The sequence below is a fragment of the Equus przewalskii genome, chromosome 12 (assembly GCF_037783145.1).
Source record: "Equus przewalskii isolate Varuska chromosome 12, EquPr2, whole genome shotgun sequence".
Taxonomy (NCBI): Eukaryota; Metazoa; Chordata; class Mammalia; order Perissodactyla; family Equidae; genus Equus; species Equus przewalskii.
The window spans coordinates 2,425,777-2,448,978 of record NC_091842.1 but is presented as its reverse complement, the minus strand read 5'-3'; the positions used below and the strand labels follow the sequence as shown (position 1 = coordinate 2,448,978).

The 23,202-nt window shown below is 51.8% G+C and overlaps 1 protein-coding gene across 3 annotated transcripts in view; it reads left to right on the top strand.

The window, feature by feature from the left end:
* Positions 1-23,202, top strand: part of CARD11 (caspase recruitment domain family member 11) — a 114,571-nt gene that overhangs the window by 70,402 nt on the left and 20,967 nt on the right. For all 3 annotated transcript variants that reach the window (XM_070567260.1, XM_070567261.1, XM_070567259.1), the window contains 11 exons: positions 286-419; positions 9,174-9,386; positions 11,011-11,148; positions 12,225-12,550; positions 15,401-15,580; positions 16,564-16,716; positions 17,233-17,358; positions 17,980-18,177; positions 20,107-20,283; positions 21,251-21,302; positions 23,066-23,148. In XM_070567260.1, the coding sequence (XP_070423361.1) occupies positions 413-419; positions 9,174-9,386; positions 11,011-11,148; positions 12,225-12,550; positions 15,401-15,580; positions 16,564-16,716; positions 17,233-17,358; positions 17,980-18,177; positions 20,107-20,283; positions 21,251-21,302; positions 23,066-23,148 (1,653 nt within the window). In that variant the 5' untranslated portion in view covers positions 286-412. The remainder of the gene's footprint in view (positions 1-285; positions 420-9,173; positions 9,387-11,010; positions 11,149-12,224; positions 12,551-15,400; positions 15,581-16,563; positions 16,717-17,232; positions 17,359-17,979; positions 18,178-20,106; positions 20,284-21,250; positions 21,303-23,065; positions 23,149-23,202) is intronic.

Genomic DNA, 23,202 nt, shown 5'->3' with positions numbered 1-23,202 from the left:
TCACCCTGGCCGAGTGACCCGGGCTCCCACCTACCCTTCTCTCCATTGCCAGAGGTCTCGGGACCTGCAGCCAGGGGCCTTCCAGGCCGGCCACGGCTGGAACAGAAGCCCTTCTGCTCCCACAGCTCCTGGCTGTGGCCACCGCGTCACTCTCATCTGGAGAGATGCGCACCTTGGCATTTTCTGGCCTTTTCTTCCCAAGCCGGGCATCGCTTTGATAGCTGAAGGGTTCTCTCGCTGCGACCTCTGCCCTCGCGCCAAGTCAGATGACCTTTCCTTTTACAGATCGCGGCCACCGCAGCTGCAGATCCAGAAGGAGACGGGCTCAGGGAAGGACAAGCCCCAGCCGGAAGGAGTCCGGGTCAGGCCTCAATAACGGGAGAGCGGCTACTGTCTGCTGAGCGCCTGCTGCATGCCAGGTACTTCCCCTACGTCAGCTCCTTTATATAAAAAAAGCAGCAAGTGAGGCCTAGCTGACACTTGATGGGCGGGCGGAGAGGGGAGGGCTCCAGGCTGAGGGAGGCTCAGGGCGTTCCCTGAGGGAGCCAGAGCTTGGTGGAGAATCAGGGAGAAGGCCAGCGTGCCCGGGATACAGCCGAGGTGAGACGCAGGGACTGGCAAGGCCTCGGGGGTCGAGGTAAAGACTTTATGTAACAGCAGGAGAGGCCACAGGACGAATGTTTTGAATGAATGAGGGAGGGAAGTGAGACCAGCAGCTGCCAGGGTGTCTGTCCAGGGGCAGGCAGCCTCCCCATCCTGTAGGAAGGTGAGCAGAATGGCTCTTCGTGTAGAACCCAAAGACTGACGTGGTCTAGGGTTTGACTTCTTAAGACTGGAAGCCAAATCCTGCTGAAGGTCGGGTCAGAGTTGCCACCGGCTCTGGCTAAGAGTGAGGGGAGAGAGGACGCCCCAGCACGGTAGGCTGCTAAAATGCAGGGCCTCAGTGGCTAAGAGCACGTTTCTGGGCCAGTTGTTTTCAAGGAAACTGCCCAGAGCTGGATACTGGCCGCCTGCTTTGGCCCAGGCGACGGGACTGAGTCAGGCCGGGTTACAGCAAAGTGTTTGGGAAGGTAAATACATTGGGAAAGGAAATACATCGAAACTGTGTCCAAGATTTTTTTTCTTCCAAGCTAGCTACACTACGAATAGTTTTTGCACGTTAAATCATTCATTCATTCATTTATGTGTGTGTGTGTGTATCTATGAGGCAAAGAACAATAAAATGCCCACTCGTGTCCCGAGCTGAAGGAGTAACACGATTCCCAGGATCACCGAGATCACCTGGGTGTCGGTCCACGTCCCAGCCGTCATGCTGGCCTCGTGGGGGAGCCACCGTTCTGACGTTTCTCAGTCTTTGCTCCTCGGTATAGTTTTGCTGTAGATCCTGAACAGTGTGGCTTGGTCGTGCATGTTTGGGAAATTTACACAGACAGTCTCATTGTTTGTGCTCTGCTGGGACTGGCCTTTTCGCTCAGTGTCACCTCCCTGAGGTTCGTCCATGTGGATGCACGTAGCGTATTTCTTTCCCTCTGCGCTGCTGTGGAGTACGCCATCGTTGGGTATACACGTCATTTATCCTCTCTGCTGCACCGGGATGTCTGTGGGGTCCCCCGGTTTTGGGATGCACAATGCCGCTGTTGAACGTTCTTGCATGTCTTGTGCCGTGCGGAGAGGGAAGGAGGGCTGGGCTGGGTGGCACGCGTGTTCAGCCAGACTAGGTAACCGACGTCAGCCTGTTTTCCGATCCTAAAGTTTATTTCAACCACACAGACACCTGTCGGTGACTCACTGTCCGCCTTACTCTCTGGCCCTCGAGTGGGAACAGGTGGCCCGGGTTCCGTGCCACGCAAACTCCAGTCCTTCACCGACAGCTTTAATCTACCTCCCCGTCTACACAGCAAACTCCTGCTCCAAATGCCACCTGCTCTTAAAGAGAGGAACCTCAGAGGGGAGCCTTAGCGTTGGGGAGGTCTGGGCGGGAACCCCACTTTTTGCTCGCTGTGTGGCCCTGAGCGAGTTCCTTAGGCCAGTGTTTGTCTTCATCAGCTGGGGCCACCATAACAAGACACCGCAGATGGCCAGCTCCACTGATTTCTCACCGTTCTGGAGGCTGGAAGTCCAGGATCAAGGCACCAGCCCGTGTGGGTTCTGGCGAGACCTCTCTAGCTTGCCGATGGCCACCTTCCCACTGTGTCCTCCCATGGTGGAGGAGAGCAGGCTGCCTGGTGTCTCTCTCCCAAGGACACTTACCCCGTCATGAGGGCCGTCCTCATCTAACCCTAATACCTCCCAAAGGCCCCGCCTACAAACGCCCCCCCCACCCCCCGCATTGGAGGTTAGAGCTTCTCCAGATCAATTTGCGGGGGAGACAGTTCAATCCCTAGGACCTGCCTACAAGGCAGGGATGACCCTGTCCGCCTCTCAGAGTTGCTGTGATAACTGAAGGAGGCGATTGACATAAGGAGATGATTGACAGCGCCCGGCACAGGGGCGATCCAGTATGGAGGGCGTTTCCCGTTCCGCTGGTGGGCTGGCTGCTGCCTCTCCCGCAGCCTCCTCACCCTCCTGCGGGTGTCTGTGCAGGCACCATCTCTTACCACCAAAGTCTGAGCACCTCACAAGGACGGGGACTGTGCTGGAAAGATCTTTGCATGCCATTCCTCACACAGTGTCCGGTGCATAGTAGGTACTCGCTCATGTTGGGCGCACAGTGGGTGCTCACTCGAGTTAGCCAATGGTGGAGGAATGCCGACCTGGGGATGCACAGGCCTCATCCCTCAGGATGCTCACTGGAGTCAGTTCTTGTAAGTTCTACTTAGCCGGTGTTTGCTAAGCAGCTGAGATGCACAGGGGTATATTTAAATTAGATCCGAGTTCTGTGATCTCCTTGCATAGAAGGTAGGAGGGCGCCTTTCATCTCTGTTTTGGAAAAAAGGCTTTGCCCTAGGCATTTCCTACCTCTTTTTTTCTTCCTTCTCCCAGCAGAAGCCACCAAAGGCCTGCTGAGGTGGCTGCATGGGCCACCCTGGTCCCCGGAGGAAGTGTTTCTATTGCATTGAACACGCTTGTACCTGGAATGTCGCACCAGCTAGTACAACCTCCTTGTCGGTGAAGGGCAGTGAGAGATGCTTGTCGGTGCCATCCAGACCTGCTCGTCTTCCTGCCTCGAGCTGTCATTTAATTAATTCCAGGCACGGGCCTCTGACTCTCCCAAAAAGCATAAACTCCTTCACTCCTGATTCTCAGCTCTCTTGCGCTCCCTGTGCTGAGCAAGTCTGCGTACCAAGTAGATACATTTGTTAGTCAAGCTTTGGACTGCAAATAATAGTAGACCCAACTTAAAATGGTTTAGGGCAAAGGGCATTTATTATCTTACATAGGAAGGAGTCCAGAGGGATCCAGTGTTGGTTGATTTAGTGTCCAAGAGGTGACATCATGAAGAACACAAGTTCTTCCCATCTCTCTACTCTGCCATCTTGAGGGTGTTAGCTTTTGTCCTTAGGTAAGTCCTCAGGTCACAGGATGGCTGCAGTGACCCCCAGCATCACACACAGCTTCACACACTAACATCCAAAGGCTCGATGACAGTGTTGCTTCCTTGCGTTCCTGTCAAAGATCAAGGAGAAAAGCACCAGAATTGCCCCCAGCAGACTTTCCGTTGGTTGCAAGGGCCATAAAGGGCTTCATGTACCTGTCTTAAGCCACTGGTAGAGACCAGATGAGACCCAGACTTTGCAGCTCAGAAGCTGCCTGGCCTCCTTCAAGCATGAGGCCACTTGATTCCTGGGGAAAAAATCAGGATCCCATAAGTAGGCAGAGCAGGGGAGAGATGTGGATAAACTATGGCGGCGTCTGCCTCCTGTTCAATACACAATTTGTCGAGTCAAGTTCTTAGGGTGGTGACTCCTTAAAAATAGTAAAGGGAAGTCCATTTTCCTCTGTGAGTGGAAATGCTCGTACCGACACATCGTCAGAGTGAGCGACTGCGGGGGGCATCTTCGTGCTGCACTGCCCCCACAGGAACTGGACGCAGGCACCCAGAGAGGGACTCCCACCACTTCTCGTGGACCCTTGGTGTCTCTCAGTGCAGCTCCCCTGGGCAGACCCGCCTCCTCTGTCCGCCTCCACCTTCCCCATCTCCACAGCCTCGACCTCCCTGCGTCTCTGCTTTACTGTGCCACAGCTCCAGCCTCCACAGCCACCTTGCAGCTCAATTCCCCACAAGCGCTCACCCGCCCCACTGTCTCTGTGGCCCATATGAAACCCCCAGCCTACGGATCGGTCCTCCTTGGAGCAGATCGGTCGGCTGGGGCCAGAGGGTTTATTTGGTACAAACAGGGTATTGGGGCCATGGCCTCCTGAGAGCATGTGAGTCGAAAGGCAGATAGTGGATACTGGTGTATCTATTGCTCTAGACTTGGCTTCTATCTCTGTTAATTTTCACAAGCCCACCCCCACTTCAGATGCCAGTTGTCAGTCCCAGGGGCCACCCAGACTCTCAGTGAACAGCTATAACTCAGGGATTCCCACAGCCCCTTCATCAAGTTCAGTAATTTGCTGGAATGACTCACAGAATTCAGGAAAACCCTATATTTATTATAGTTTATCTTAAAAGGGTACAAATGAAAAGCCATATGAGGAGGTGTATAGGGCAAGAACTGGAAGGGTCCTGAGCTCAGGAGCCTCTGTCCCCATGGAGTCAAGGCGTGCCACCCTCCCAGGACATGTGTGTGTTCACAAACTTGGGATCTCCTTGAACCCCATTGTTTAGGGACTTTTCTCAAGGCTTCCTTATGTAGGCACGGTTGATTAAATCACTTACCAGTGATGATGGAACTCCATCTCCCGCCTCACTCCCCTCCCCAGAGTAGGGGTGTGGGGCTGGAAGTCATAACCTTCGAATCACTTGCTTGGTTTTCCTGGCAATCAGCCCCATCCTCAAGCTATCCAGGGGTTTCTTAGCCAAGAGTCATCTCATTACCATCCAAAAGATGCTCACACTCTGGAGATTCCAAGAGTTTCAGGAGCTCTGTGCCAGAAACCGGGGACAAAGACCAATTTTTTTATTATTATTATACCACACGTATGTGTTCTGAAATTTGCTTTGTTTGAAACCATGTGTCTTGGAATGTCTCCATGTCACCATATCCCTTTAAAATGTTATTCCATAGTACAAAAGGATCATGGAATACCTACTGATGGATGTTTAGCTTATTTCCATTTTTCTCTATTACAAATGGTGCTAAATGTTCAAGTAAAAACTTGGGGGAAAATTAAATATCCATCAATAAGGAAATGGATAAATAAATTATGGTATATTCATGCAATGGAATAATATATAAAACAGTTAAAAATGAATAAATCAATTGAAATTCAGAGGTTGTTGGAATAGATTAAAACAGCAGCAATAGGATCGTCTATATTCTGCTACAGGAGAAAAACCTTAGGTCCAAAGGTACAAGGAGGTTGAAAGTACAAAGAGGTTGAAAATAAAAGGATGGAAAGATATACTATGCAAACAGCAAGCATGAAAGAGCTAGAGTGGCTAATATCAGATGCAATGGACTTGAGGTGTTACTAGAAATAAGAAGACATTTCATAATGATAAAAGGGTCAATCCACCAGCAAGTCATAGCAATCATAAGTATGTACGCACCTAACAAGAGAGCCCCAAAATACACAAAGCAAAACTGACAGAACTGACGGGAGAAATACACAACTCAATGATAAAAGTTGGAGACTTAAATACCCTACCATCAATGATAGATAACAACTAGACAGAAGGTCAGTAAGAAACAGAAGACTTGAAAACACTAGAAATAAACTAGACCTAACAGGCATCCATGGTACGCTCTACCTAACAGCAGCAGAATGCACATTCTTCTCAAGCACGAACTGGAACATTCTCCAAGATGGTTCAGACTAGTGCATAAAACAAGCTTCAATAAATTTAAAAGGACTGAAATGTTACAAAGCACATTTTCCAATCACGGTGGAATTAAATTAGAAATCAGTAACAAAGATATTTGGGAAATTCATAAATATAGGAAAATTAAATATCGTATTCTTGAAAAACTGAACCAAAGAAAAAATCACAGAAGAAATTAGAAAATTTACTTTGAGATGAATGAAAATGAAAATGCAACATACCAAAACTTAAGGGACGTAGCTAGAGCAGGGCTCAGAGGGAAGTTTATAGCTATAAATGCTTATGTCTAAAAGGATCTCAAATCAATAACCTAACCTTCCACCTTATGAAACCAGAAAAAGAAGAATAAACGAAGCCGAAAGCAAGCAGAAGGAAGAAAATAATAAAGATTAGGACAGAAATAAATGAGTTAGAGAATAGAAAAGCCATAGAGAAAATCAATGAAACCAAAAGAGTATTGCTATCTCTATTATACAAATACAAAATAGTATTACTATGGGTTCCTTGAAATATCAACAAATTGACAAACCTTTAGCTAGACCTGACCAAGAAAAAAACAGAGAAGACTCCAATTACCAGAATCAGAAATAAAAGAGAAGACGTTACTACCAACCTTACAGAAACGTGTTGTGAAGGAATAATGTGAACAATTGTTTTCAATAAATTAGATAACTTAGACGAAATGGATAAATTCCTAGAAAGACACAAACGACTGGAACTGACTCAAGAAAAACAGGAAATCTGAGCAAACCTATAACAAAGAAAGAATTAGCAATCAAAAACCTCCTGCAAAGAAAAGCCCAGAACCAGATGTCTTCACTGGTGAATTCTACCAAAGAATAGAAAGAAGACCCATATTCACGGGTCATAAGACAATATTGTTAGATAGTAATACTCTCCAAATTGATCTACATATTTAATGGATTTGCCCTCAAAATCCCAGCTACCTTTTTTTTGCAGATACTGACAAAATGATCCTTAAATGCGTATGGAATTACAAGGGGCCATGAGCAGCCAAAACAATGTTAAGAAGGAGGAACAAGGTTGGAGGACCCTTACTTCCCCATTCCAAAAACTTACGACAAATCTACAGTAACGAAGACAGTGTGGGACTGGCATAAGTACAGACATATAGATCAATGGAATAGAACTGAGAGTCCAGAAATAAATGCTTATATTAATGGTCAATTGAGTTTTGACAAAGGTGCCGAGGCCATTCAATGGGGAAAGAATCATCTTTTTAACAGATTGCTCTGGGACTACTAAATATCCACATGTGAAAGAACACGGTGGGGCCCTTACCTCAAAAAAAAAAAAAAAAAAAAAAAGCCCTTACCTGTTTTGCCATAAACAAAAATTAACTCGAAATGCATCATAGGCCTAAATGTAAGAGCTAAAAGGATAAAACTCTTAGGAAAAAATAGAAATAAATCTTCATAACCTTGAGTTAGGCAGTGGCTTTTTAGATACACACCAAAAGCACAACTGAAAATAGGAAAAATAAATAAATTGGACCACATCGAAACTAAAAACTTTTTGGGGCCGGCCTGGTGGCACAGTGGTTAAGTGCGCATGTTCCTCTTCGGTGGCCCAGGGTTCACCTGTTCGGATCCCAGGTGTGGACATGGCACCACTTGGCAGGCCATGCTGTGGCAGGCGTCCCACATATAAAGTAGAGGAAGATGGGCATGGATGTTAGCTCAGGGCCAGTCTTCCTCAGCAAAAAAGAGGGGGATTGGCAGCAGTTAGCTCAGGGCTGATCTTCCTCAAAAAAAAAAAAAAAACTAAAAACTTTTGGCTACAAATAATACCTTTAAGAAAGTGAAAAGATAACTGACAGAAGGGGAGAAAACATTTGCAAATTATGTATCTGATAAGGGGCTTGTATCCAGAACATGGAGACAATTGCTATCTCTCAATAACAAAGACAAACCACCCAAATGAAAAATGAGCAAAGGATTTGACTAGACATTTCTCCACACACGAGTGGCCAATATGCACATGAAAAGACGCTCAGCATCGCTCATCATTGGAGAAATAAATAATCAAAACCACAGTGAGATACCACTTCCCACCCACTCAGAGGGCTACAAAAGAAAAAGACGGACAATCACAAGTGTTGACGAGGAGGTAGATAAATTAGGACCCGCAGACATTGCTAGCAAGGATGTAAAATGGTGCCGCCATTTTGGAAAACAGTTTGGCAGCTCCTCAAAATGTTAAACAGAGACTTAGAAATGGCTCAGTCCTTCCACTTCTCCCTATCTGCCCAAGGGAAACAAAAACATATGTCTGCCCAAAAACTTGTGCATGACTCTTCATAGCAGCATAACTCATAGTAGCCAAAAACTAGAAACAACCCAACTGTCCATCAACGGATGGCTAAACGAGATGTGGTATGTCCATACAGTGAAAAATTATTCATCAGTAAAAAGAAATAAAGTACTTCAACATGCTACAACATGGATGAAACTTGAAAACATTATCCTAAGTGGAAGAAGATAGTCACAAAAGACCACGTGTTGAATAATTCCATTTATATGAAATGTCCAGAATCGGTAAATCTATAGAAACAGAAAGTAGATTAGTAGTTGCCTTTGGCTCGGGAGACAGGTACCGGAATGACTACAAAAGGGTATGGAGTGTCTTTGGGGGGAGATGAAAATGTTCTAAAGTTAATTGTGGGCATCTCCATCAGTATACTAAAAATCACTGAATTGTTCACTTTTTAAAGGTGAATTGCATGGTCCATGAATTCTATCTCACTAAAGCAGTTTTTAAAAAATGAGTGAATTAGATCTATATGTACCAACCTAGATAAATCTCAAAAGTGTAGAGAGAAAAAAGCAAGTTGAAGAAGAAAACAAGGAAGCGTACAGTATGAAGCCTTTTGTGTGAAATTTTAAAACCAAAAATCATGGTCTATAGTCTTTCGGGGAAAGATAAATTCTTAGTAAAATATAAAAGCTTGGACGGAAAGGATGTACTCCAACTGCAAAATTTTCTTTCTCTGCCCATAAATAATGTTTTAAACATTTTGTGGCTTCTCCATCCATTGTTTATGTTGAGTATATACAGAAACGTATCTATCTATATTCATATCCCTTCCTTCCTTAACTAAAAGGTATGTACTTTTCTCTACTTTTTCTAACTTCACAACGTAGTCTAGCGATCACTGAAGGTGTTTCTAGAGCTGCTCCAGTGGGGTTCTTTTATTAACCTTGTTGGGGTCTCTGTCTAAAAGGAGGAGGGCCAGACATGGATGACTATATGGAGACGCTGAAGGATGAGGAGGACGCCTTGTGGGAGAACGTGGAGTGCAACCGGCACATGCTAAGCCGCTATATCAACCCGGCCAAGCTCACCCCCTACCTGCGCCAGTGCAAGGTCATTGATGAGCAAGATGAAGATGAGGTGCTTAACGCTCCCATGTTGCCGTCCAAGATCAACCGGGCAGGTAACCTGACGAGCCGCTTTGGAGCAAAGGGTGGGCTACCTCTCGTGGAAGCTGCAGGAAATAGTCCTCGGTTAGCTGGACCAAAATGAAGTGTCTCTAGCTCAGGAATTTTTTTCGCTGGGGTCCATAGACCTCTGCCCATCGCGTCCGCCACCGGGCTGTTTATGCATAGAATTGAGAGGGTCCGTGAACTTGGGTGGGAGCAAATTACGTCTTTATTGGACTAACCTCAACCCAGATGGAGCATTCCTTTTGGTTGTGAACGTAGGCAGGCAACACATCACGGGAGTGATCGGCAGTACCTGCGACTCTGTCAACCGTAAAAATTACAGACATCTTCATATCCCATTACAGCTGCTGCAGATGTCGCCAAATATCATGCACGCTCCTCTCTCCCTCAGAATCACACTAGTTATCAGACCTGCCAAGGGATCTTGTTATTTAATGCATTGATACAGAAGAACACTTATTACTGAATCAGAGATGCCATATTTGCTAACTGTATCTTATTATAATTGATTTCCTTTGTAATCCAAGGCATTTTATCTGTTTAAAAATATTATTCTGAGGAGGGGGTCCGTAGGCTTTCCCAGGCTGCCTAGGGGTCCATGACACTCGCTCACTTTCATTAGAGGTGATCACTATGGTTTGTGAAACTTGTTTTGGTTTTATACATGTATGTGTGTGTACACACATATATATATGTTGTATCTTTGTGTGTGGGCGTGAGGTCACAATGTAGAATATATTTCTTTCTGGGGCTCACAGTTTAAAAGGTTCGAAGATCACTGTCCCCCAGTAGGACTGGTGGTGAGTGGCTCACCCTTTGTGACTTTTGCATACGTGACAGACATCACTAATCACACCCTGCTTTCCTGCTGAGCTCGGATGTGCCTTTAGACTCCTTCCCAACCCGGTGCTCCAGGCAGCTTCGCCAAACACAGCTGACACAAGATGAAACCTATTTATTATGTCCATCCTAGGGAAAATGTAGAGTTTCAGGACCTCAAGGGAAGAAATATCTGAAAATAAAGTGTGTAAGGAAGGGCCAAGAAATGTAAACGATAAGTGGAACCGGTAGGAGAGACAGTGAAAACTGCTGGGCAGGTTACCTTTAGGATAAAGATGTTTCCAGATTACGTGATAATCCCAAAGAACAGCATGGAGCTATGCCTGCTTCCTGGGACTTTTCCTAGCTCCCCACCCAATTATCCGTCTTCCTTCTCTGAGTCTCAGAGAACCACATATTATTCTGTAATCGTTATTGTATTTCTAACCTCCTTCACTCACAGAAGAGCGGGTGTCTATCTGGGTAATTTTAACCTTTTGGTCAATTCGGAAGCTCCCTGAAACTGTTGGTTTCCTGTGGCTGCAATTCCATTTATCCTGGCTCTACCAACTTCTTAGAGAAAGGAAACTAACACCCACTGAATCCTTGCTGAGGGCCTGGCCCTTTGACTTACATTGTCTGGACTCCAAGACGCAGTTCAGGAGTGACAATGTGATGAGACTGTCTTCTTAGAGTTTTCTTGAGGGATATGAGTCCAAGATAAGACTGGACAAGGAGACTTGAATCCAATCAGATACGTGTTCTTCTCATTGAGTGATGTGGCCTGTCCCCTAGGCCGGTTGTTGGACATTCTACATACCAAGGGGCAAAGGGGCTACGTGGTCTTCTTGGAGAGCCTGGAGTTTTACTACCCGGAATTGTACAAACTGGTGACTGGCAAGGAGCCCACCCGGAGGTTTTCCACCATCGTGGGTAAGTGGCTTTGCCATCAGGAGTATCTGGACTCTAGCAGGAGGTGTGTCTGTGTCTGTGTGTGTGTCCAGTGGGGGAGCAGGTCTAAAGCTATGAATCTGTGACATCAGGACAGTGCCCCTGTGGCACTTGTGGGCCATCAACCACTTGTTTCTGCCTGATGATGAAAGGCAGGTGACAGAGGAGCAAATGGAAATAGGGGCCAAGAGAAGTGGGTGTTCATGGAACATCTCCCATGAATGTTGGTGGGGTGGAACAGACATTCGCACCACCCTCTGGGTCTTGTCCTTGCCTTGCTTACTCTCTTGCCAGTATCCCGTGAGCCAGAGCCCTTGGTCATCTCATCTCCTTGATTTTCTTTCCTAAATATTCCTAAGTTAGTCTTCTCTCCATCTCCATCACTACCCTAGTCCAGACCCCTTCAACCCCATCAACTCTACATCCGTTCCTGCTCTGATCCAACACTTTCCCTACTCCAGGTACCCCTCCCCTGCTTAAAACCTTTCACTGGTTTTCCACTGGTTCCATCTAAAGACCCAGGTCTTTAATGGAGCCCACAAGGACCCCACGTGGTCCAGCCTCTGCTGACACTCCCAGCCTCACCTTTCTGCTTCTCCCCCTCTCCCCGCCCCAGCGGGGCACTCTGGGTTTTCCTTCAGTTCCTCCTTCCTCCCCAGAGGGCCCTGGCAATGTGGCTCCTAGAATGTGTTTCCCCCTCAACTCAACATTTCAGCTCAACCACCAAGAGCCCTCTGCCCCCCAGGCTGGATGTGGCCCCCCTGTTACACACTCTCACAGCCCCCTACACCTTCACTTTGTGAAATCCTCTCCCTCTGTAGTTTTGTGTGTGTGTGTGTGATCATTTGCTTTTTAATGTCTGTCTCCCTTACCAGACCGTAAGCTCTGCCCAGACCAAGGCTATTTTGCTCACCCTGACTCCCCAGTGCCCAATGGGTAGTGAGAGCTCGGTAAAATGTTGGTGAGTGAATGAGTGAACGAATGACCCCTGCCCGCGTCTGGGACGCCCTCTTCCCCTCGGCAGTCCTCGGGCCTGACTGGGTGCCCCCTCTCCACAGTGGAGGAGGGCCACGAGGGCCTCACGCACTTCCTGATGAACGAGGTCATCAAGCTGCAGCAGCAGATGAAGGCCAAGGACCTGCAGCGGTGCGAGCTGCTGGCCAAGTCGCGACAGCTGGAAGACGAGAAGAAGCAGCTGACGCTGACGCGGGTGGAGCTGCTGACCTTCCAGGAGCGCTACTACAAGATGAAGGAGGAGCGGGACAGCTACAACGACGAGCTGGTCAAGGTCAAGGACGACAACTACAACCTGGCCATGCGCTACGCCCAGCTCAGCGAAGAGAAAAACATGGCGGTCATGAGGAGCCGGGACCTCCAGCTCGAGGTGAGGGGCACGCGGGGGGCCGCTGGGGTGCAAGACCACCACGTGGGCAAGTGCAGACAGGTGCACACAGGCTGCCACAGCTTCGCCCCCAGCTAGGTTAGGGGGCATGAAGGACACGGGGTCCGAGGACCTAGACACACGGTGTGCAGCAACATATGCACGCCAACGCAGGGAGGCTTAGCGCGATGGTTTGAGAGCCGCCCCCACCCCCGGCCCCCAACCACATCCTCTACGCACATGCGCACGCGGAACCAGTAGGGCTTCCTGTCGCTGGCTCAGGACCCAGATCCACCATGCGCATGTGCCATGTGCGCATGGATCCAGTGAGCTTCTCTGCTCATTGGGAGCTTGAATCCACCGTGTGCATGTGTGGATGTGAGCACGCAGGCCCTGCACCGTGCGGATGAGAGGGAAGATGCGGGGGGGGGCCCGGGGGCTTGGGCTGTGGCCCTGGAAGATCAGGGAGGAGATGGACACGGTGCATGAGGTCCTTGAGGCCAGGACTCTGCCCATCACAGCTGTATCCACAGTGCTCAGCGTGGCACAGTGGGCTAGTCAATACACTTATCAGTGAACAGTCCGCCAGCCAAAGGATTGGCGTCAAACATGAGTTTACCTCCAAAATGGAGAAAGGAAAGGGAGTTTGCTTAACTCGTGTGTTCTTTTTATTTATGGAGCGTCGCCATGCGCCGGGCTCTTTTCCAGGGATACGTAACTGGAGAGCAAGGCCCTGCTGTCACGGGGCTCACATTCTAATCAGAAAACAAATGCATAAATGCCTGGTAATGGTAAGTGCTATAAGAAGAGGAAAAAAAGAGCATTAGCATAGTGAGTGAGGGATGCGATTTTAAATAGGACGCTCAGGAAAGGTCCCTGAGAAGGAGACACACGGGCAGAGACCTAAAGAAAGGCAGGGAGCCAACCGGGCTGGTCTCAGGAGAAACAAAAAGGCCCCGAGTAGGGCCACGCTGCGTATTTTTAAGAAACAGCAAGAGAGCCAGCGGGGCTGGAGCCAAGTGAGCAAGTGGCAGGAAGGGAGGTGGGGGAGATGGCTAGGGGCCGGATCGTGGGGGGCTGGTAAGAACTTGGGAATTTATTCCACTTGTGATGGGAAGTCACTGAAGGATTGAGAGCTGGGGAGTGACAACTGATTTATATCTAGAAAGATCCCTCTGGCTGCTGGGTGGAAAATAGACTCTCAGAATATTTATTAAGCACCTGCCACGTGTAAGGCACTGTGCTAAGCACTGGGGGGACACAAGGATAAATAACGTGATTTCTGCCCAGGTCACTTACAATTTAGTTGAAGCAGACAGATCAGTAAATAGTCCTCTAGAATTCAAGGGAATTGAGTCAGCAGCATAGCGGGCAGTAGAGTGTTTCTGTTAAGAGCATGAGCTTTGAAATCCTACGCATTTGGTCCAAATCTGGCTTCTGGCTTCTGGCTTTACCGCTTAGTTGCCTCTTGGCTTCAGTTTCCTCGTTTGTAAAGAGCAATAATGAAAATAATACCTACGCCCTGGGATTGCTGAGATGCTGCACCTTGAGCCTTTGGCAAAGCGGCTAACCCAGTAAGCGTCCCACGGCGCCAGCACCTCGTGCCCACTTGGATGGGACTCGAGGTCTGGACCCAGCACTGGGCACTGGGGCTGATCTTCCAAGATGCTGAGGATGCGTGACCAGGAGGAGAGGTTTCTGTGCTGTTCTATCTAGGGTTTAAGAGCAGTTGACCTGTGGCAGGGACTTAAAAGTTTCTCTCCTAGAACTTTCTCCTGTGTTATATTTCCCTGGAGATATATTAGTAGGGAAACAGCGTGTCTGGAACTGCAACGAACGTCTGGCCGGCTGGGTCCCGAGGTTATTTCGCAGCGCCAGGCTGCTTCCCTCTGGCCGCAGGGAAGAGCCACAGTCCTTTCCCAGCTAAAGCCCCACCCGCTACCCGCTGGGTGTCTTGTGACCATTCTCCCCATAAGCCTAGAACTGAAAAAGATGCTCACCCCTTTGCTGCCTCCCTTCCTTGCAGCCCTTGAGAACGATCTTCTTGTCTTACCGTGTTTCACCAAGGCAGACACGCTTAGTCACAAAGACTTCTTAAGACGTCTTCTGCTGGCCCCAGTTCCTGCCACTCACCTCTCGGAGGTGATGCTCAGCGCGTCTCCGGTTGTCCCATTTCCAGATGTAGTACCTGCCTCCTCCAGGAAGTCCGTCTTTGGAGCACTAAGTCTGGGCACGTCCTTTAGGCTGGAGATCTCTTGAACTTAAGTCCAGTAAATCTCAAGCTGTTCTTTCGGAAGCTGTGCCATTTGTTCTAATAAAATCTTGTGTGAAACCCAAGAGGACAAAACCTGGGCAGGGAGGGCTGCTCCGGAGGATGAAGGCAGCGTGGGGCCCAGAACCCTGTCTTCTTGGCCGTCTCTGGGCCCCCTTCGATCACACTAGGGTTCTTCAGGGGAATCCTTGAGTTCAGGGGATCAGAGTTTGAAACCCACCACAAAAGGGCATTGTAACGGATAACATACCTCAAGGAAAACAGCTTTGCTATCTTTTATCCTAATCTGTAGCCTGTTCCACCCCACAGAAGTTACCGGGGGGAATTGTCTCAGGGCCATATAGCGCCTTTAAAACTATTCTAAATTGACAAGGCAGTCGGCATCAACCAAGAGCTGGTGGTTTGTTTTACTGGAAAACGTTTCTTTGAGCCCTTCTCTGTCGCCAGCCGAAAGAAGGGGCGGGGGGGGGGGCCGTAACACAGGTCGTGCTGGAAGTTCTGTAGGACCTGGGGAAGCATCGCCTTTCCCGAGTGTTTCCTGCCAACTGCATTCTCCCCTCGGCACCCTTGGCGTGTTTCAGATTGACCAACTCAAGCATCGGTTAAATAAGATGGAAGAGGAATGCAAGCTGGAGCGGAATCAGTCACTGAAACTGAAGAACGACATCGAGAACCGGCCCAAGAAGGAGCAGGTTCTGGAACTGGAGCGGGAGAATGAGATGCTGAAGACAAAAATCCAGGAGCTGCAATCCATCATACAGGTGAGCGCGGGGGGCGGGGGCAGCGTGGGCAGAGGGAGGATGACGGCCTGGGGGACGGACACACCTGCCTGGGTGTGAGACCCAGAGCTGTCACTCACTGACTGCAGGACCACCAGCGATGCAGGTCATCCCTGGGCACCTTAGTGTCCTCCTTTGTAAAGTGGGGGTGACCACACCACCCACTTCTCGGAGACATGACATTACGTGAGAGAGTACTTGTGACAGTGTTTCCTTAATTGAAGCATTCAGTGAAAATCGCCATTCACACGGAAATCAGTGCCCCAGGGCACTGTGCGAAAAGTACATCCGGGAAACCTACTTGCCCTTAAAGATTCCGGGGAATCTCAACTCTCAGCTCCGTGTGATTTGTTAAAACTTCAGATGCCTCCCCACGTTTGTCATCACGGAATCGTTGGTGGGGATGAAGGAGGAAGTGCTGAGACGTAACATCCCAAAAACACAGCTACAGGGAAAATTTTAAAAGCATCACTCCCCTTCTCCCAGAATGGCTCCCCGCCCCCCCCCCCCCCCCACCGGGATGGGCTGCCCAGCAGTTTAAGGCTCTGATTCGGAGCAGAGGATGAATCCTGGTTTAATCAGGGCAGATTAATTGGTGTTTCAGGGGAAGCATCTGGAAGGCAGATCAGCCCTCTCTTTCTTGTCACCTAGGAAGGGTTTGGAGGAGCAGCAGCCACTTCTCTCGGCTCTGATACGAGCCAGAGCCAAACAATAGGCGTCAGATATTCCTGAGCAGAAGTGGGTTTTATGCTGCTTTCCAGGTGATAGAATTCTTAAATACGAAGCTGCATAAGGACCCCAAGAGACAGTGACTGTTGCCTCTGCTCCCCCAGCACAAAACCACCTGCTCTCTTGGTGTCTGCCACTGGCTCTTTTGTCCCCCGCCTTCTGGGTCCACCTTGCTCCCTGCCCACCCTCCCACGACACCCCACAGCAACCTTAAGCCTTCCTACCCGCCCACCCAGGCCGGCAAGCGCAGCCTGCCAGACTCAGACAAGGCCATCCTGGACATCCTGGAGCACGACCGCAAGGAGGCCTTGGAGGACCGACAGGAGCTTGTCAACAAGATCTACAACCTGCAAGAGGAGGTCCGCCAGGCAGAGGAGCTGCGAGACAAGGTGGGAGCCCCACAGGCGGTGGGGACAGCTTCCAGCCAGCTGGTGCTCTGACTGGCCTCTTTCTCACCAGGGACCTCCCTGGTAGGAGGCACAGGGCCCCTCCAGCCCCACACTCTCTTCTGGGGACTAGGTCTGACCCCTGGTATAAATTCCTTGTGCCTGCCAGTGTCAGCATGCTTGTGGTTATTTATGAGTTATTGTCAGTCTTAGCATAGTTCCTGTCTTCCCCTCCTGGCTGAAGCCCACAGTAGGGCGCGCAAGGTGTCTGCACTGTCCCGGACTACATTCCCTGGCACATAGTAGGTCCACAGCAAGTCTCAGTTGATGGACTGGGCTACCACCGTGCTCCCTGCTAGTCAGATAGCGGACTCTCAGTCCAGAACATAGGGAGCAGGTGACACAGGGAGGACTGCCCATCTCCAGCCAGGAGGACGGCACCACTAGAAACAGCTATCCACCCCCCACCCCCGTGCTGGTTGCTTGACGCGCGCATTGATTTCTGCCCGTCTCCTGCAGTACCTGGAGGAGAAGGAGGACCTGGAGCTGAAGTGCTCGACCCTGGGGAAGGATTGCGAAATGTACAAGCACCGCATGAACACCGTCATGCTGCAACTGGAGGAGGTGGAGCGAGAGCGGGACCAGGTGCGGGCCTGCCGAGGGCTGCCGAGGCCGTGCACCCGGCGGGCTGCAGAGCAGGGCTCTCACCTCAAGCCACTGGGGCCCGTCGGGATATCTCGCCCAGTGTGATGTCGTTAGCTACGCAGGAATTCCTCGTGAATGCATCTGTCCTATTTCCGAAAAATGAATTCTATCCCAAAAAGCGTTTGAATGTCACGGGGGCCTGAGCTGGACTCCCAAGGGCTCATCCCGCAGAGCATGGTCCTTAAATTCCTGGTCTCTAGAGGAAGACAGCCAGGTTCAGGCCCTGTCACTCATCAGGTGTGTGACTGCGGGCAGGCTTCTCCCTGGGCAGCCTCAGTGCCCTCATCTGTGAAATGGGAATAATAAACACAGCACTACGTCCTGGGGGCAGACAGTGGACTCGATACTGCCTGACTCTTGGCGAGGGCTGGACAGACAGCAGATGTGCTATGTAGTGTTGACGAAGGTAGTGATTGGGGTCAAGAAAGGAGCAGGAGATGACGTGGCTGACACCTAGGCTGGGAAGAGGGTTTCTAGCCAGAGACCCTGTCTGTGCCTGGATCCAGTGTGGTTCGGTCAGGGTGAAGACTCCAAGTGTCCTGTCCCCGTTCTCTCCGGCAGGCCTTCCATTCCCGGGATGAGGCACAGACCCAGTACTCACAGTGCCTCATCGAGAAGGACAAGTACAGGAAGCAGATCCGCGAGCTGGAGGAGAAGAATGACGAAATGAGGATCGAGATGGTCCGACGGGAGGCCTGCATCGTCACCCTGGAGAGCAAGCTCCGGCGCCTCTCCAAGGACAGCGGCAGCCTCGACCAGGTGGGGCTGGGCTGGGCGTGTCCCCCACACCTGCAGCCAGGTGCCTCCCACCCCCGGCCAGTGGCTGAGCGGAGTCACGGCCTCCCGTGCAGAAGTACGGCCTCCCTACCACACCCCTTCTGCAAGTGGGACATATTTGATAGACACGTCTGTTCCGTGTGTCTGTGTCATGATGAGTAGAAACTATTAGTTTGGAAGTTAGAAAATGCAGCAGAAGACCCTGGCTTGGCCACTTGCTAGGCTGGGTGATCTCAGACAAGTCACTTTCCCCTTAGGACTTCAGCTCCCTCTCAAGTGACCACCGCCGGCCATCAGCCTCCCATTGCATTCCCACCACCATCTGGGCTGTCACTGGGTTTAAGATGCCCTGTTCCCGTTAAAGTCACTAGTGCCTATGAGGAAACTGTCATTTATGGGCAGTGTGAAGTTCAGAGTGCATGTCACAGCAGGGCCCCGGGCGCTCAGCAATGACCGAATGCTGCCGTCAAAGCTGACGGTACTGTCCTTGCTGTCACTGGGGGTGTGAGTGCTGTCCTGTGCAGGTGCCATGCTTGGGCCTTCTGTGCATGATCTCGTCTCACCCTTACAACTGCCCAGCTGCCAGGGTACGATCACCGGCCTCATTTACCAAGGAAGGAGCCCAGACCCAAGCAGCTGAGCAACTTGCCTGAGGTCACGACCACTAGTCAGTGGCCTGGGGAGGCCGGGATAAGACGCAGCCCCTCTCCTCACAGGACGCAAATCCAGCCCTGGAGGCAAATCCAGGAACATGACATTTCAACACGAGATTATAAACGACAAGTCAAAGGGTGCTTGGGAGCCCAGGGGAGGAGGCCTCCGCTCCTTCGGGGTTTCAGGACAGACCTCCTCCAGGAGAAGCCCTTGATAGGGCCTCCACTGGGAATGCTGTCCCCCTGACTCCACCTGGCCCAGTTCTGCCCCCCATCTGGCCGTGGCTGCAATGTCACTTCCTCAGCGAGGCTTTCGCTGGCCCCCGTCATGAAAACCAGGAGCTTCTGTGTTATGCTCTCAGCCTTTGGAGCATTTCCCACAGTTTGTAATCACGCAGTAGCTCCGTGAAGGCCCGTCTGTTTGTCCAGGACCTTGCACGGTGCCAGGCACAGGGGAGACCATTGGGGACACCTGCTGAATAAATGAATGAAAGCTGTGATGGCACCCGGTTAGGAGAGGAGAGATGGGGCTCGTATTCCAGGCCGTGGGGACAGCATGAGCAGATGACGCCTGTGGCATGCTGTCGGCAGGCCACGATGGACAGTTCTGTCATCTGTGGAGCGGGAGGCAGGGACAGACAGGAGATGCGGCCAGAGAGGGCAGCAGGAGGTGGCAGAGCGGCCTTGTGGGCTAAGGACCTTTGTTGTTGGTGATTCTGGGACCTTGAAGGGTCTCATGTGGGGAGGTGAGGCAAACGGCTCTGGGTCTGTAGCATGAGGGTGTCGTGTGGCTCTGGGGGGTCACCCAGAAGTTACTTCGTGTTCCTGCACCTCAGCTTCAAACAGTGAGCATACAGCGCTCAGGACAGCCCCAGGCACTGTTTTTATCATTATTCCGTCGTTGGGCAATATTTTTTACATTTGTAGCTTGGGCACAGGGCTGAAAATTGGAAATATGATGGTGACATATCAGATCTAGGGGGCAATCCCTTTACTGCTGTAAATGAAGACGAGGGTGGCCCCAGGCCCCTGGCAGGAGGTGAGTAGGGACAGGAGGCTCGTGAGGAGGAGAGTTGCACCAGACTGAGAAGCCTTGGCGTCCAGGTGGATGCTGGGGGTCAGGAACAAAGAGCAGGCCGTCCTGGGTTGCAAGCTTGGGTGCCTGAGGGGATGATGGCACCATTAGCAAAGCTGTTCCTCTGCCTGGCGGCTGCTCCTCATGCCCAGTCGCCAGCACTGGCTTTGTCTTTGTCTTCAGAGCCTGCCCAGGAACCTGCCAGTGACCATCATCTCTCAGAACTTTGGGGACGCCAGCCCCAGGACCAACGGCCAGGAAGCTGACGACTCCTCCACCTCAGAGGAGTCGCCGGAAGACAGCAGATACTTCCTGCCCTACCACCCGCCCAAGCGCAGGATGAATCTGAAAGGCATCCAGGTACCGTGTGGCGGAGGGGGCGTGGCTCCGCCACCACCGTCGGGCTCTTGCCAGATCGGGTCCTGGGGAGCTGGGAGCCCCGCTGCGGACCGGCAAGGACCCAGCACGGCCACGTGTGGTTCTGGTGCGGGTCTCAGACCCCACACGCGACTCGACCCGTTTCAGCCCTAGAGACAGAAATCTTGCCAGCTCATGCTTTGGACTCGTCTTTACCAATTCTCTCATCTCGTGTAAATGTAACGGAAGTTAAGGAGAAAGAGAGAGAGGATGAAATCAGCATTATTTCCCAGTTCATTTTGTTTGTTCAACAAATAGGTATCGAGTGCCTGTCACGAGCTCACTGATGTTAATGGCTGGGGACAGGCACCATTTGGGGAGCAGCCAGCGCTAACCCCCTCTGCCCTGCTCAGTCTCTAGTGCCTTCCATGGCACATGGCTGACCCCTGATGAGGAATGAACCATTGAGTGAGTGAATGAGTGAGACCATCTCACATGAGAGCGGCCGTGACCAACAGGGCCTGACAGTGCCTCTACCCCACCCCCTCTTTGCGCACGTGGAGCCAGAAGCCCCAGGACAGCACGTTGGAGGCCAGCTGGGGCACTGCTGTTGCCTCGTGCTGAGGGTGGCCGGGCAGCCACCCGCAAACCTTGTCCTTTCCTGAAAAGTCCCCTGCATCGTGTCCCTGATTCTGCTCAGCCTCCCACTCCCGCTCGCTCTGTCCCCCTCTGCCACTCTCAGCCCTTGTACCCTCCAAGCCACACCACAGCCCCCAGGGAGAGCTTGTCTGTGCCAGCCACTGCCACTCCCGGAGACGGGCGTTGCTGGCCTCCTGTGATCCGGCGGCCACGGGACAAGGGAGCACGCGCTCGCCTCCGTTCATTTTTTCCTTCGCTCTGGTGACATGTGTCTCAGGCCGTGTTTGATGTGTGTCCTCTGTCTTCTCCCCTCCCCTCTCCACTTGTTCAGCTGCAGAGAGCCAAATCTCCCATCAGCCTGAAGCGCACAGCAGATTTTCAAGGTTAGTGAGACCCCCAGATCCCTCTCCTGTCTGTCACTCTGACTCTCTCGGTCCATCTGTTTCTCCCATCGTGGCCGTCAATCCTGCCAAGTGAACCTGGGCTGGGCCTCAGGGACCCCTGAGTGGCGGGGCATCCAGGTAGTAATTAATGTTCACTGTCATCAGAGGGGGCAGGAGCCCCAACCATGGAAACCTCGCGTCTGTGGTTCCGGCCACCCTGCCCCTCCCCGTGCCTCCGTTCAGAGGCCCTGATGCTTCAGCTGAACTTTGCATTTCTGCTCTTGGCTTGTCAGCCAGAGGACTGCTCGACCCTCCTCCCAGGCTCTTGGCCGGGCACTCCGGGCGTGGGAGGCAGCCGGGTCACCTGTGAGCCCCGGGCTCTCCAAGACACGCTGTCTCCAGGGTCCTCTCACGGGGACTCTGGGAGTGACAATGGCCAGCGGGGGTTTGCCCAGGTGAATCAGGCACCTGCTGTGTGCCAGGTGCCGGCAGGTCCAAGTACTCAGGCAGGGCCATCAGTGAGGAGTAGAAAGTGGCTTTGGATGCCCACGAGACAGTGGTTGGAGGAAGGATGAAGAAGAATAAAGAAGGGATGTCAAGTAGGGGACATCTAGACCAGGACCGGAAAAGGGAGACTCTTGGCCAATGGACACAGTCTCCAGAAGGGCACCCAGGACAGAGCGGGGAGCAGAGACAGGGACGTGGGGCCCGGCAAGTGCAGTGTGAAAAGCTCAGAGCGGGACAGAGCTGGGCGTGAGACTGCAGAGGTTGATAGGGCAGACGGACAGGGCGGGTTCATGGACCTCATCCCCCCGAGGGGCGGTGAGGAGGCAGGGGCGTGAAGGGTAGGATCTGGGCTGTAGGCTGCCCTCCCTGGGCCTGGTGGAGGGCAGAGGTGGGGCACCCGGGGAAGGTGGAGCCCAGAGCTGGGTGCCATCCCCTTCCCTTGCGGCTGGATCAGAGGTCGCCGGGAGCTGCTTCATCAGAAGGGAGGCGTGAAGGGCCTGAGGCCTGCGGGAAGTAGAGAGGGCGTTTGTGCCAAGAAGAGGGCAAGGGGCAGCAGGATGATGGGGCTTCGCTCCTCACCCAGCCTTTGCCGGGTGCCTAGTGCAAGGCACCGGGGTCAGGAATGTGCAACATGCAGTTTGTCCCTCGAGGTGGCCACAGATGTAGGTGCATGCGTGTGTGTCTGTGCACACACACCACACGCACACATGCATGCTCAGCAAGGCGTGGCACACGGGTGGGAAAGCCAGCCCCTCCTCTGCAGCAAGACGAGGGCCAAGAGATATGTGCAGGAAGCCCCAGACAGCCCTGAAGGAGCAGGAGGGGTGCCGGGCCTTCCCTGAGGAGGCGACAAAGTGCCCTCATTGGCCTCAGTCCGTGATGGGCCAGTCCCATTTAGTAGGGACAGTGGGATCCGTTTTGAGGATGGGGTGATTGGCAGGGCCAGTCCCTGCTCCGCGAGAGACATGCCTTCCCAGTTTCTGCTATTCCACCCAGAGTGCCAGCTGGGGACGCCACCTGGGTCCTCAGAGACAAATGACAGCCTCCAGCCTTGACTGAGGCCACCCTGGGCCCGGCCCTGGCTGGGGGCAGGGACATGCTGGCGAACAAGACCAGGCTCCCCTTCAGGAGCCTACAGTCGGAAGGGGAAACGAGAGCACGGAAGCCCCCATGGGAGAGAGGACAGCTCCCACGTGCTCAGTGCCCTTCAAATCCCCTTTCCCTCTCTGCATCCTGCCCCGACTCGACGAGGACAGGGAGAGGACATGAAGAAGAAGGTGTGGACATCAGCCCCAGCTCCTCGAGATCCCTGCCCATCACCAACTCATTCTCCAAGATGGTAAGCCGTGGTCCCCCCACCATCCGCCTTCCGGCTCAGGCCCCAGCCCTGCCT